The sequence below is a fragment of the Porites lutea genome, chromosome 5, assembly GCF_958299795.1.
Source record: "Porites lutea chromosome 5, jaPorLute2.1, whole genome shotgun sequence".
NCBI lineage: Eukaryota > Metazoa > Cnidaria > Anthozoa > Scleractinia > Poritidae > Porites > Porites lutea.
The window spans coordinates 2,672,501-2,686,147 of NC_133205.1; the positions used below are offsets into that span (position 1 = coordinate 2,672,501).

The window sequence follows — 13,647 nt, forward strand, 5'->3', positions numbered from 1 at the left end:
CTTACCCCTCAAGAATTTGATTGGTCCCCATCCGGTGTTGGTGGGTGGGGGGGGGGGGGGGCAGGTGGTTGTGTGAAGGGAGTCGTGATATTTTAAAAATACAGTTGCTATATTTGGGTTTCTTTGTGATGTGTTTTGTTTTCCCAACTAGGACTGTTAATTTTATCAAATCACATGTATTTGATATTTTTTAAGGTGTAGAGGCTACTGGGTGAAAAAAACTTTAAAGAAAAAACATAAACAAACATACCAGTAGAGTATGTGATCGCAAAATAAAGAAATATCCAATAGCCCATGGCTAGTGGATTTTGCTGTTGGGTTAGTGAACTTTGTTCTTACTTGCCAGATGGGTGATGCAAATCACAGAAAAAACTGTTATCTACTATTAATCCTGCTCACCAATTTTTTTAGGCTTGTTGAAATGACTTTTGGGCTAGTATATGCTAGCTGCACAGTGTTCCCAAATGACAAGCTGTAAAACTGACTTTTCTTGCACCCTGAATATATAACTCTTTGAGTGCATTTCTCTGTTTTCTTTGTTCTTGTGTCCGTGACCTAAACATTTAAACATCTTTTCTTTAACTGGCTGCCTGGCATTTTTAACTCTTAGGTTATTTCGGGCAGCCAGCACCCCTATCATCGTCTGTACTATTGTTATAAATTTTTATTTCTTGTATATTATGGGGTGAAATAAAGTGTTGTTGTTGTTGTTGTTGTTGTTGTTGTTGTTGTTGTATGACCATTTAACCATATATTGAAAAAAACCTCCCACCAGTTAATATTAATATCTTTACTAATAGACTACAAAATTAATGATGACATTAAGAGAGATTGTTAAAATAATATCTTTGCATTGGATTACTGTTTGATGGTCAGAAACTATAAAATTGTTTCTTTTCTTTTTTTCCTCAGAGATCTGAAGACACACCTGTTCTGTTAACAAAGAATGAAATTAAAGCTGTGAAAAAACTTGTCTTCTCTGTGGTACGGAAAACTTTACAAATTGCTAAGGTTGGAGATGCAGATTTTGATGCCTGTGATGTTGATCTTTATTCTGTTCTTGTTTGGGCAATAAGAGAGCAGCGCCTTCATTCACATGAAGACAAAGAAGACAAAGAGTTTAACATCAAGCTTGATGGACGTCCTCTTGGAGGTTTGTTTTGTCTTATGAACATGTGTTAGCAGTTAATCTGAGGAATCTAAAACAGTGCACTATTGTATTAAGTTAATTATGGTTAACTGATGTCTCGATGTCATAGAGTGAAAAGGTTTAATTTAATTTAGCAGTACATTTATTTGTAATTATCTGAACTAAAAGAAATGTAGTAAGTGGTGGACCATTAGAAATACCCAAAAGGGGTGACTGGTCCACCCCTAAAGTAGAAGCTGTGCAAAGGTGCTGGTTTTGTCGTTGTAATTACATTTTATGTTATGTTTGTTTGTCAATCACGATAGGTAAAGAACAAGTGGCTGTGGGCCTTTCTCCTATTGACTTTGAAAACAAGAGTTCTGAGAGTGCATTATCTATTTACCCTATTGCAATAGGGAACTGTAAAGAGGAAAGGTAAGTTTTGTTACGATACTGCCTCAGCCCTGCTGAGTCAATAGCCCATTTAGCCTTTGGCCTCATGGGCTATTGTCTCAGAGCCCATTCAGGCTCGAGGAGTAATTGTTAAATATCTGTATATATTATATAATAGTGCATACAATTACAGGACATACAGATACAAAAAGATTTCATGCAGCAGAGGTTAAGACTTCAGACAGGCTTTTGTTTTGGTTTGTCTGAGCTTTGCTTGCATTAAACTGCACTGATTAATAATTAATTGTATCTTCTGACAAATATTGTGTTTTGTTTGTCGTTAGGTCAAATTTAAAGCAGTTACTTAGGAACCTCAATCGCCAAAAGGAAGATATCAAAAAAAGCGGGATATGGGTGGATGGCAAGAAGTACAACATTTCTTTCACAGGTGATTTTCATTTAATAGGAGAGAAAGTTAAGGACAAATTTGAACCTGTAAAATTATAATTTTTGTTAAATTACAAGACATGCATTCAATATAAATGAAAACTGCATTTGCATAATCAAATTGTCATTTTATACATTAATTAATTTTATAAGTCACTGTACGTCACATTTTGATGCAAGGAAAATTGTGCAATGATGCTGATGTTTTGCACTTTTCCTATCCCTGCAGTGACTATTGATTACAAGGCCTTAACACTTCTGCTGAACAAAAAAGACCAAGATGATTTTATCCTTGGAGGCAAAGGATTTGGCGTGGAATTTTGTGCATTTTGTGATGCAATTAGGGTAATCATCTAGTTTTCTTACATCCTTGACCTTTATTTTCAGTATCCTTCTTTAGCCAAGAAAGATGGACTTAAAGACCTGAATAATTATGTTGTTGAGCCAATTTTGCACGAGTTCATCAATAGCTTTGACTTGCAGTTGCTTTTATTGTCATTTCTGTGGCAGCCAGCTGTTAATATCACCTTTATTTTCCTTATTTCTATGAATGCTTTCAAGAAATAAATTTAGACTTAAATTTATTGCTATTATTATTATTAATACTTTTACTGTTATATTATTTAGGCTTGTACATGCCATGGAGTCGAGGCAGATGAAACTTGTTTGGACTGCCTAAGATCAAAAGCTAATATTGGAAGGTGAGACTTGTGAGGAACTATCCGAGATGTATATGATAGTACACTGCAGCTAATCATAACTATCCTTCTTATTGAACTTTATTATAATATTATTATTTTAGGTGTTCAGGCCTTCGAGATGATTTAAATTTCCTTCTTGAGGAAGAACTGAGTAGTATCAATCTTTGCTCTCTCCATTGTGAAATGAGAAATTGTGAGCAACTTCTGGGCTCATTGGGGTTATTTGCTTATCGTGTTGGAAGCCTTGACCAGTTAAATGAGACATTAGGGACCTTAAGATTTGAGGACGGCGTCTTAAAATCCAACGTCGTGGCATACAGGGGCCTGGGGAGAGCGCGACGTTCTAGACGCGGGAACTTTGACTTAAGAAGTTCCGCGTAAACAACGAGACGTGAAACTTCTATTCATCTGAGAATTAAGCTGTTTTATATATCATGACGACTTTTAGGAACGCGCGAGACCTGCTTCTGTTGACCTTTTGCGAGGGTTCGATCACGGAAGACGAATTTCTGTTGCTTTACGACCTAAACACTTCGAAAAATCCAGAATATCCGTACTGGGATTACAAGAAATTCTGCCTACAAGACAAAGACGAGGCTGAATGCAAGACAGAATTCCGCTTCCAAAAGAATGATATTCCTCTTCTGCTGAATGTCCTTGGATTGCCAGAAAAGATCACATGCAAACAGGGGACAGTTTGCAGAGGCACCGAAGCGTTATGTATGTTGCTAAAGCGACTTGCATACCCATGTCGATACAGCGATTTGATGAGCACTTTCGGTAGACCGGTTCCTGAAATCTCAATGATAAGCAATCAAGTTGTTGATTTTATCTTTGAGCACCACAGTCACCGGATCACTGGTTGGAATCACACAGTTCTGAACGCCCATTCATTGCAGATCTATGCTGACGCTGTCTCGAACAGAGGAGCAGCGCTGGACAACTGTTTCGGCTTCGTAGATGGAACAGTTCGGCCAATTTGTCGACCAGACCTCAATCAAAGACTGGTATACAATGGCCATAAAAGGGTTCATGCCCTAAAATTTCAATCAGTTGTCACGCCAAATGGATTAGTTGCTAATCTTTACGGTCCTGTAGGTAAGTTTTCTTTTTAAGTATAGCTTTCACTTGCAAGTTTCTTTCTTACCTTGAGACTGCTTGAGAGGATAGTCCTCAGCTGAAAACCTTGGGAAAAAAATGGATTAAAAAAAAATTCAGGAGCTAATGAGTGATACCTCCTGAAAAATCGAATCACCTTTTTACACACCAACTGGACTAATGATCTGTTGTCTTCTCTTCCACTGTTGCTCTTTAAACTGCTGTAGCATTTGATACACCATCAAGTGAACATCCTTGCATAATCACTAATCGCATGCCCCCATTTGATATTCTGTTTGTTTGCATGATATATAGAAAACTGTCTGTGTTTGTTCATTTCGTTATATGTTTTCTTTTTGTTACTTTTAATCTAAATATTTTTAATTATATCTGAATATATACACTGAACCCAAACCATACAAGTCACTGGCTTTGACCTTTAAATAAATAAACCTCTTTGGATAAATAGATTTTGGATGTTTAAGATAATTTTGGATGTTTAGTTTAAAACTTAACCAAGATCCAATAAAGCAAACACAATTAATGTGGAGTATTTGCCTTACTAAAGGGTGGAGTGCTACATCCAAAATTTAAAAATCTAAAAATCAGATAGCCTCTCTCCCAAGCTGAAACTTACATTCCATTATGTATGTAACACTCTCTTTACCATTAGAAAATCCTGTAATAATTTTTTTTTCAAATTTGACAAGAGGTTCATTGCACATCGTGAATGTAGTATGAATGTTTTTGGGGTTTCTTTGTTCGTATTTTTCAGAGGGCAAAAAGCATGATGCAGGGATGCTGCGGGACTCTGGCCTCTACAATGATCTTCAACGCTATGCATTCTCACCAACAGGCCAGCCACTATGCATTTATGGGGATCCTGCTTATCCATTACGAATACACATTCAAGCACCATTTAGAAATGGAATCTTGACCCCCCAGATGCAAAACTTTAATGCCGCAATGAGCACAGTGCGAACCTCAGTGGAATGGTTGTTTGGGGATGTGGTGAATTCTTTCTGTTTTCTTGACTTCAAGAAAAACTTAAAGATAGGCCTGAGTCAAATAGGAAAAATGTACATAGTTTGTGTGCTACTCAGGAATGCCCTGACATGCCTATATGGAAATTCCACTTCCGAGTTTTTCAATTTGGATCCCCCCACTTTACAAGAATACTTTGCTTAATGCCCTATTTTTTTTCCTATCACAATAACAACAACAACAACAGCTTAACAGCAACAAAGCATTTTTTCTGTTGTTTGTCTATAACAGCTCCAACTGGACAGTCTATTTAGACTAAAAAAATATTTCACTTTGATATGTGAAATGTATGAAATTGAAATATTAAAGATCCAACAAGTACTTGAAACATACAAGCCAGTTATACAGTTAAAATGTAATAATCCTTAACATTGAAAAAGGGTGAGACTAATACCAAGTACACAGGTTGAAATAAAGTTTCAGAAAGCCAAGGTCTTATCTGTTAATATTCAGAGCCTGTCTGGTAAACACAACCAATTAAAACACAACTTAGTGGGCAGAAAAGACTTGTTGTTCACTAGTTCTAGCCCATTTTGTTGGTAAGTTTATCAAGCACGGCCATGAAAGCCTGGGACTGTTGCATCATCATCATTTGGATGTTATTAGTTTGAACCTGTTGCTGCTGCTGTTGCTCCTGCATTAACTGCATCATGGATTTCTGCTGATCTAGAAATGAGGTTAGCTTTTTTTCTTCCAGTTCCTGTTGTTTACGCTTGAGTGACAGCTCTTCCTCTTTGAGTACTTTGTCACTCTCACTTTTCTCTCGCAGATACTCAATTGTATCATTCCCACTTCTCCTCTTCTTCTTCTGACAATCCTGCTCTCCCTCTTCAACTGCCCTCTTCTGAGTTTCTCCCAACTTTTCCATAGCCAGTTTTCTCATACTTTCTGCCTTATGCTTGTCAGCCTCATCTTTTTCTTTCCTTCTCCCATCACCATCTTGATGTTCAGTTTCTGCAGCTTCTTCCATCTCAATTATCTCTGCTAGTGCTTGTTCAAGCTCTGTGGGTTCAGGGTTTATTCCACTGGCTTTTTCTTCATCTTTCATTTTCTTTTTGTATTTTTTTATCAAAACTGCAATGTGGTCACGCACTGATCGTTTTGTGACAGAAAAGTAGACATCTGATGTGCTGTTCAAGTTGGCACTGATTCTGTCCCACAGCCTTCCTCGTTCGTTTGAATTTTTTTTGGCCGAGTATGGATTGACTGATAAAACTTCTCTACATAAAAGTAGATCATGATCTTTAGTCCACACTTGCACTCCTGGAAAGTTGAGACTGTGCAAAAAAAAAAAAAGGTGTGTATGTTGTAGGTTAAAATGAACCCCAGGTTAAAATGATTTCAACCTAGGTTGATTTGTATTTTCCTTTGTTTTAGATGTAAATTACCCACCTTAACAAAGAAAAATACAAATCAACCTAGGTTGAAATCATTTTAACCTGGATTCATTTTTACCTACAACATGTATTCACTGCCACTGAAAACCAGCTTGTTCAATACCAACCGTCACTTTTTAAAGAGAGTCTCAGGGTTGGTTGATGTGTAAATTTCTCTACATTTCCATAATTTTTTTTCACATCAATTGATCCAAGTTTATTTCTCTTTTCTGATCAAAACTATAAAGACTGTCTATGAAGCATGAAAGAAATCAATTTTTTGTCAGACAGCATGGTGGTCAATTTTAAAAGTAAACAAAGTTTTGAACAAATTATTCTGAGTATAATAAAATACAGCCAGTTAAACTTAAGGATAATCCATAGTCAGTGGAGGGCAGGTGAATTACAAATGAATGATAACAACAAGCAAAATGGTTAGAATGGAACTGAAGGCAAATTGGCAATTGAAGACTGTAAGTTATGCTGACACGGTTGAAAAACAGTAAGATAAAAACTTTCGGGAAGCCATGCAAAAGCTTTCATAAAGTTTCGGTGACATAAAAGTTGCTTGATGCTCGTAAACCTTTTATTTTTTCGATGTCACTCAAACTTCACGTTTTTGAACTGTTTAGGTCGTGTTTGAGAATCGAACATAAATGAATTTCCCCCTGAATTAAACAAAATTCGCCTTCAGTCCCTGAAAACATTAAAATACACACAGTTGTCGATTCTGTCAAGTACGTTATCACTACCCTCAAACAAGTGTGAAAAAATATGAAAAACATGTGAAGGAAAATCCTTACTCTGACATCCCGGATACGCACGAGGCCATTGAACAGAGTGATTTGTTAGCGTTTTCTCACTTCTTTGCACCTGTGGAAAAAAGAGAGGCGTACCAAAAGTAAGAAGATATGTTCTGAATTACAAAAGTGACAAAAATCGGCAAATGAAAGTGCAATTTTATGAAAATTTCAGGTAAAGTCTACTCACGTTCCACTCACGACGCTAAAATCAAAACATGGCGTTCTGTTCAGAGATTGAACGCGGTCCCAGCCAAGAATGGTCATGCGCAATACTCGCAAGAGGCTCATCTTAACTTCCGGTCGCGTTCTACACGGAGGACGTCCTCAAATCTTAAGGTCCCTATTGTCTGAATTTGGTCCCGAAAGCTGCCGTGGTTTTCCAAGAGTAACCATTAAAGAACGGAAAGGACAGCAAACAGCAATAGACAGGCAAAACATACAAGTTGCCTCCTTCTCAGGTACTGTTAATACTAAAAGTTTTATAAGGCAATGCAAAATATTTGTTTTTGAATTTTCATTGCCTCTTTTTAGTTAAAAGCTGTAGCTTTTTTGCCAGTACATGTAGACTTAAAATTGTTTTCATAGTGTCTTGAGCTGTTTGTTTGCAATTAGGTGTATTTTCAACCACTGGGCAGAATATAGTCCTGGATGCACAGTCTTTTAGTTCTAACTAGGATACATTTAATTAAGAATGAGTGTATTTTTCAACAGAGCATACACTGCAGTATCTACGGACTGCTCTTGCTTTGTATGTGGACTCACTTTCCAAGCCACTTTTGGAAATATTGTCAGGATGGTTGTCCAAGTTTGCATCTTTATAACATAGAATTAATACAATCATCTAAACTGGCAAAATTTATGAAATATTATTTCATTGTAATTGATTCTCAGGATCTACAGAAAGGGCAATTCTTAGGAACTTTGAAGAAATTGTTGAAAAATCACTACCACTTGATAAAGTGATTCGGTTTTACAAAGAAATCCCTGGAGCTGCAAATGAAGTCATTTTGAACTATGTTACGTTCTTTGAAGAGAGAATAGTGGTAAGAATTTTAAAGTATTAATATTATTAATGGGTTGTGTTGAGTTTTTTAAAGAAAGGATAATAATTAAGGGTTTAAAAGGAAAAGGGACTACATTAATGTAAGATGTTTTGTAAGTTAGCTATGAAAACAATGACTGTTAGTGTAAACATGTTTAAAAGGATGATTGATTATTGCAACATTTTTCACACGGCATTGCAGTATGTGAGTGAGATACTTGACAGGGGAACTTTCACTCGAGATTACGGCACGAAGCAAGACACAGTTAACCTTGATGACACAAAAGGTATGACGAGACCAAATTTACAACAAAGCCTGTGCTAATCATACGGCCCCTTTGCAAATGGACAAGCTTTTGTAATATTAAACTCATTTTAGCTGTAGTTGGTCATGCCAAACAACATTTAATTGTGCTAAGAAATGCTTAGGTTCAAGTCAAGAAAAGCCAATAGGAGTGCACATGATGCATATGATTACCTGTACTTTATTTTCTCTCGGGGCAGTGTCAAATGCAGACTGCAGACTGACTACGTACTAACTTGGGTTAGAAAATAATGGGACTATTGTTCTCATGTTCTCATTTGCATGGTGAAAACAATACTCTGCAATCTGCGTTTTGCACTGGCTAGTTTTCTCTCTCTTGCTTTATTCCTCTTCCTGAGCCATCACTGTTGTAGACTTTTAAGCTATAAAATTATTTTTTTCATTCCCACTCAGATCTGAAAGAATTTTTAGATAACCTCAAAGAACAGTGGGTAGGAAAGCAAAAGGAGGTGGAGGCAAAATTCCTGGAGCTAGAAGAAGAGGCAGCCATTCAAGAGCCATTGCCAAAAAAAAGGAGAAGAGGGAAAAAGACAGTGCCACAACAACAGCGGACTGATGCATTTGCCAAGTATGCAGCTGAACTTCAAATTGAGATGTTTGTTAAGGTAAGCTGAGGAAGCCGTGCTCACTAGTTGGTCAACTGGAAACTTTAAATGTATGAGATAACAAAACATCCCTTGCCTTAATCCCTTTTCACTGATCAGTGCCTAGCCTTGAGACTTAACTCTGCAATCTTTGGCAACTAGGTTTGCTGTGACTGGAGAGAAATAGCTCTTGCAATGCGAGACAAAGTGTTTGAAGAAAGTGAAGAACAACTCATTGACATCTATGATGTAAAGGTAAATTATTTCAATATATCAGTCGTAAGTAAACAAATACAACTTGTTCTTATATATTTGTGTTATATATATATATAATTATTATTGATGTGAACTGGGGATTATATATTTGAATTAAAAAACAAAAAATTGATTTATTTTTGGAAACTAAAAAATTTTTCTTGAAAGAAATTGAATATGTTGCGCTTGAGCTTTCCTGAGAATTATGTTTGAAAATTAATATTTATTGGTTAATTCATTTTGCTTTAATTCCAAATGTCTTGGCCTTCTTTTGCAGTGCAAGGAGTGGGGATTCTTGCTAAAGAAGTTATTTGGTATACACCTTGGCACAGGTGATTATGGGCACCTTGTTGTTGACCATAGTGCCATGCTTCTTCGACACTTCCGCTCATTTTACAAGTACTCAGGTCAAGGATTTGAGTCCTCGCACAAGCTCCATCGCCAGCTATACTCCAGGGCAACAAACCATGATGCATCTGGACCTGGCCAGTCTTGTAAGTAAATTAAGAAAGCCTTTTTTCTTTTGAAAATCATATAATTAAAAAGTAAATATATACATTGTACACATTCATTTCTTGCTCAACTCTCTGTCTCCCTTACTTTCTTGTAATTAAAAAATATTATATGCCTCCTTGATTAATATAGTACATGTACGCATGCATGCTGGTGAAGCTAGATTGGTCAGTGTAAAACGCAGCCTTCAAATTACAGTCTAGTCTCTGATCCTTATGGACACTCTCATAACACAGACACCTCTCTATTACGGACAGTTCGTTTGGTCCCAGAAATGCCAAAAATAATACATTCTCCACCTCTATAATACGGACACCTCTGTCCGTATTAAAGAGGTTTGACTGTATTGTTTTTACCATGCAAATGAGAACATGACAACAATAATAGCCCCATTGTTTTCTAACCCTAAAAACCATAGTCCACTGTCATTCCACAGTCTGCATTTACACTACCCCGAAGCTAGATGTATGGAGATCTGGGAGTGTACTGAACAGTATGCAATAAACACTGTCTGAAGCATGCAGGGCATAACAATATATTTCAAGAAGTAGTTGATTTGAAAACCTCTTTCCTTTTTTTTTACAGTGAATCAAATTCTCACCCACTGGTACTCCACTATGCTCTTGTCCTTGAGATACTCTTTCTATGAAGCAAGAAATTGCATTAGTTTAGGTGGGTAGTGTAATATTTTTTGGTTGCAGAAAATAACATTACTAAAAGTTATGTCTTTCTGGTTATCTGACATGAGTTGATGTCATTTTACTAAACTCAAAACAGTCATAAATTTATTGTTTTCACCAACTGGTCAGTGTGTATTATAACTAATATTTTGTATCATTATTATATTGAATTTGGTGAAATAAGAATGCCAAAAAAATATATATGATGTTGAAACAAAGTACATAAAATCAAGAGGTTAATTGATTTAAATTGTCCCTTTACCTCAAGGAAAAAAAACATTTTCTTATCGTGGATGTGGCTGGAAAAGTGCAGATCATGAATTGAAGTCATGGACAGAAGAAAAGAAGAACTGGGTACTGGCTGTCTCGGATCTGTTTGACCAAATGTTTGGAACTGACTTCCTAACATATTCCTATGACAAAGCGCATGGAACAGTAGTTGATGAGAAGGTTATCTCCAGTCTTTTAGAGTACTGCCATGATTCCTGGGAAAAGCATTACCCTCAAGACAGTGCAGACCCACAGGATGACAGTAAGCATCTTTGTCACCCCAGACTCAACTTAGTAAGTGCTGGTGATCCACGACAGATGTTACTGAAACAGCAGCCACCGCCAAAACGTAAAAAATGTTGCGATCTTACTGCAAAGCTTAATGACCAAGCTGATCTTGTGGTCAATGCCCAAGGCGACTCTGCAACTGCAGCAAAGCCAATGCCAGCACCAAAAAAGAGCATCCAGCAATCTGTTAGCGAAGACAACTTTGATTTTGGATCCATCAATGATCCATTCCCACTGCAGTCTGCCATTATTATTGAAGATGATCAAGATGAATCTGAAACATCACAGGAAACTACCCTTGAAGTTGCCATGGCTAAAGCCACAACAAGAGCTAATGATCCATTCCCACTGCAGTCTGCAATTATTATTGAAGATGATCAAGATGATTCTGAAACATCACAGGAAACTACCCTTGAAGTTGCCATGGCTAAAGCCACAACAAGAGGCGAAGTAGCTGCTCTTTTCAGCCTCATTCCACCAGTAGCATTAAGATCTCCCTGTTTGTTACAGCCAGTGTATGGAAAGCTGTCCATATCAGATCCTTACTCTTTGGATGAGCGTCCTTGCAGTAGTGATATTGAGAATGCTAGAAAAATCCTTAACAATGAGCGAAAGGCTGGCAAGAATCCCAGAGCCATTGACTTCCAAGGTGTTGGTCAGTTTTCTGAAAATGCGTTGTCTGTCTTGACATGATTTTGTGCAATAGCAGACATGTACCGCAAGGTGTCTGTAGAAGCTAATTGGCTATCTCAGATGAAATGTTCCCCAGGAGATCTTGTGCGGTTGCAAGATGCCCTTTGGCATCACCCAACCACTCGACCAATACTAAAGCATGGTAAAAAAAAATTAGATGGTACATCATTTTCAGATCTTGTTGAGGAGCGGTATGTTGATAGTTTTGTCATTGACATTTGTATTGACAAGTTTCTATACGAGGCTAGAGAGAATGGCATTAATTCCACAGTTTACTTTCCAACTGAATTCCATGACTGGATGAGCTCTGATGACAAGGCATTCCAACAGCAGCAGTTGAGAGAAAGTGTAAAGGAACTGAGAAACATTAATGACCTGGATCAAATTTTATTGCCTGTGTACATGCCAAACCACTGGGGATTGATTTTCATAGATCTGGCTAACAGAGAAATGTATTTTGATGATGGAATGATGTCTGCTGTTCCCCCTCTGGCCCTTCCCTCAGTAAAACGGTCCTTAGAATTGCTATTGGAAATGTACCCCAGTCACGAGGCCCTCAAAACCAGCTTTTGGCAAAATTGTCACAGCTTTCAGCGTTTTGGCATGCCATCTCAGGTACCGGTTAACTCAAAAATGATTGGCGTTGGAAGTTGTGGTGTAGGGGTGGTGATGGCTGCAAGGGATATTATCCGTGATGGCCCATTGTCAATTTATAACTTTCAGTGGCAGTATTGTGACATGGATTTGCACAGAAGAGATTTGATGCTGCAGATTCTTAATTGGGGTTCAGCTTGAAGCCCTGGAGCAGTTGTGTCAAAGCAGACCTTTTCATATTCTTTACTGGTTCTGTTTCTCTTGGGTAGTCAGTCCATTTATGGGCTGTTGTTATCTGATGACAGAACCTAATTTTAATCATTACTGTTCTAACTGGTTCTGTTTCTCTTGGGTAGTCAGTTCATTTATGGGCTGTTGTTATCTGATGGCAGAACCTAAATTTTTTTTTTTTTTATTTTCTTGTACTAACTGGTTCTGTTTCTCTTGGGTAGTCAGTCCATTTATGGGCTGTTGTTATCTGATGGCAGAACCTAACTTTTTTTATTTCTATTTTTGTTGTACTAACTACTTCTGTTTCTCTTGGGTAGTCAGTTCATTTATGGGCTGTTGTTATCTGATGACAGAACCTAATTTTTATCATTATTTTGTTGTTGTACTAACTGGTTCTGTTTCTCTTGGGTAGTCAGTTCATTTATGGGCTGTTGTTATCTGATGGCAGAACCTAACTTTTATCATTATTTTGTTGTTGTACTAACTGGTTATGTCTCTCTTGGGTAGTCAGTCTATTTGTGGATTGTTGTTATCTGAAGGCATAACTGCACTCCCCTTTTTTCCATCTCTTGGTCCGTACCTTGACGTGGTGAGGTGGCTTGAGCACCTCAATGACCTGGAGTAATTCTAACGCAAAATAACAGCACTTACTGTTGTGCTATTTTTCTTTAAGGTAGAGGTCAGACTAAAACGGACTTAAGTTAGATATTGTTATATTTGATCTGAGGTAAGTTTGTTTTAGTCAAATCATTCCCAAATACATTGAGATATTTCTGTTTTTTAGTCACTTCAATTTAAAAATAGCATTATTAAAGATTATAATTTTTGTACTAATTAGCTCTAGTCAGTCCATTTATGGGCTGTTGTTATCTGATGACAGAACCTAACTTTTTTATTGTTATTTTTTTTTTGTACTTACTGGTTCTGTTTCTCTTGGGTAGTCAGTTCATTTATGGGCTGTTGTTATCTGATGACAGAACCTAACTTTTTTTATTTTTATTTTTTTGTACTAACTGGTTCTGTTTCTCTTGGGTAGTCAGTTCATTTATGGACTGTTGTTATCTGATGACAGAACCTAACTTTTATCATTATTATTTTTTTTGTACTAACTGGTTCTGTTTCTCTTGGGTAGTCAGTCCATTTATGGGCTGTTGTTATCTGATGGCAGAACCTAATTTTTA

General features: G+C 37.1%; 2 protein-coding genes and 1 pseudogene across 3 annotated transcripts; 2 read left to right on the forward strand and 1 right to left on the reverse strand.

Moving 5' to 3' along the window:
• Nucleotides 1-12,436, forward strand: part of LOC140936822 (uncharacterized) — a 13,636-nt pseudogene extending 1,200 nt beyond the window's left edge.
• Nucleotides 2,935-5,243, forward strand: LOC140937404 (uncharacterized). Its single transcript, XM_073386960.1, has 2 exons — nucleotides 2,935-3,768; nucleotides 4,544-5,243. Exons 1-2 carry the CDS (start codon nucleotides 3,105-3,107, stop codon nucleotides 4,954-4,956), a joined length of 1,077 nt encoding a protein of 358 aa, XP_073243061.1. The 5' UTR covers nucleotides 2,935-3,104; the 3' UTR covers nucleotides 4,957-5,243.
• LOC140937405 (uncharacterized) lies at nucleotides 5,001-7,316 on the reverse strand. Of its 2 annotated transcripts, XM_073386961.1 has the most exons (3): nucleotides 7,179-7,260; nucleotides 6,992-7,061; nucleotides 5,001-6,089 (listed from the first exon to the last, which is right to left on the reverse strand). In XM_073386961.1, the coding sequence occupies exons 2-3, from the start codon at nucleotides 7,018-7,020 to the stop codon at nucleotides 5,336-5,338; spliced, it is 783 nt and encodes a 260-aa protein (XP_073243062.1). In that variant the 5' UTR covers nucleotides 7,021-7,061; nucleotides 7,179-7,260; the 3' UTR covers nucleotides 5,001-5,335. The 2 variants fall into 2 exon arrangements, with proteins under 2 accessions (XP_073243062.1, XP_073243063.1); XM_073386962.1 differs by having other exon boundaries at nucleotides 6,992-7,316.
• Nucleotides 12,437-13,647: the final 1,211 nt, after the last annotated feature.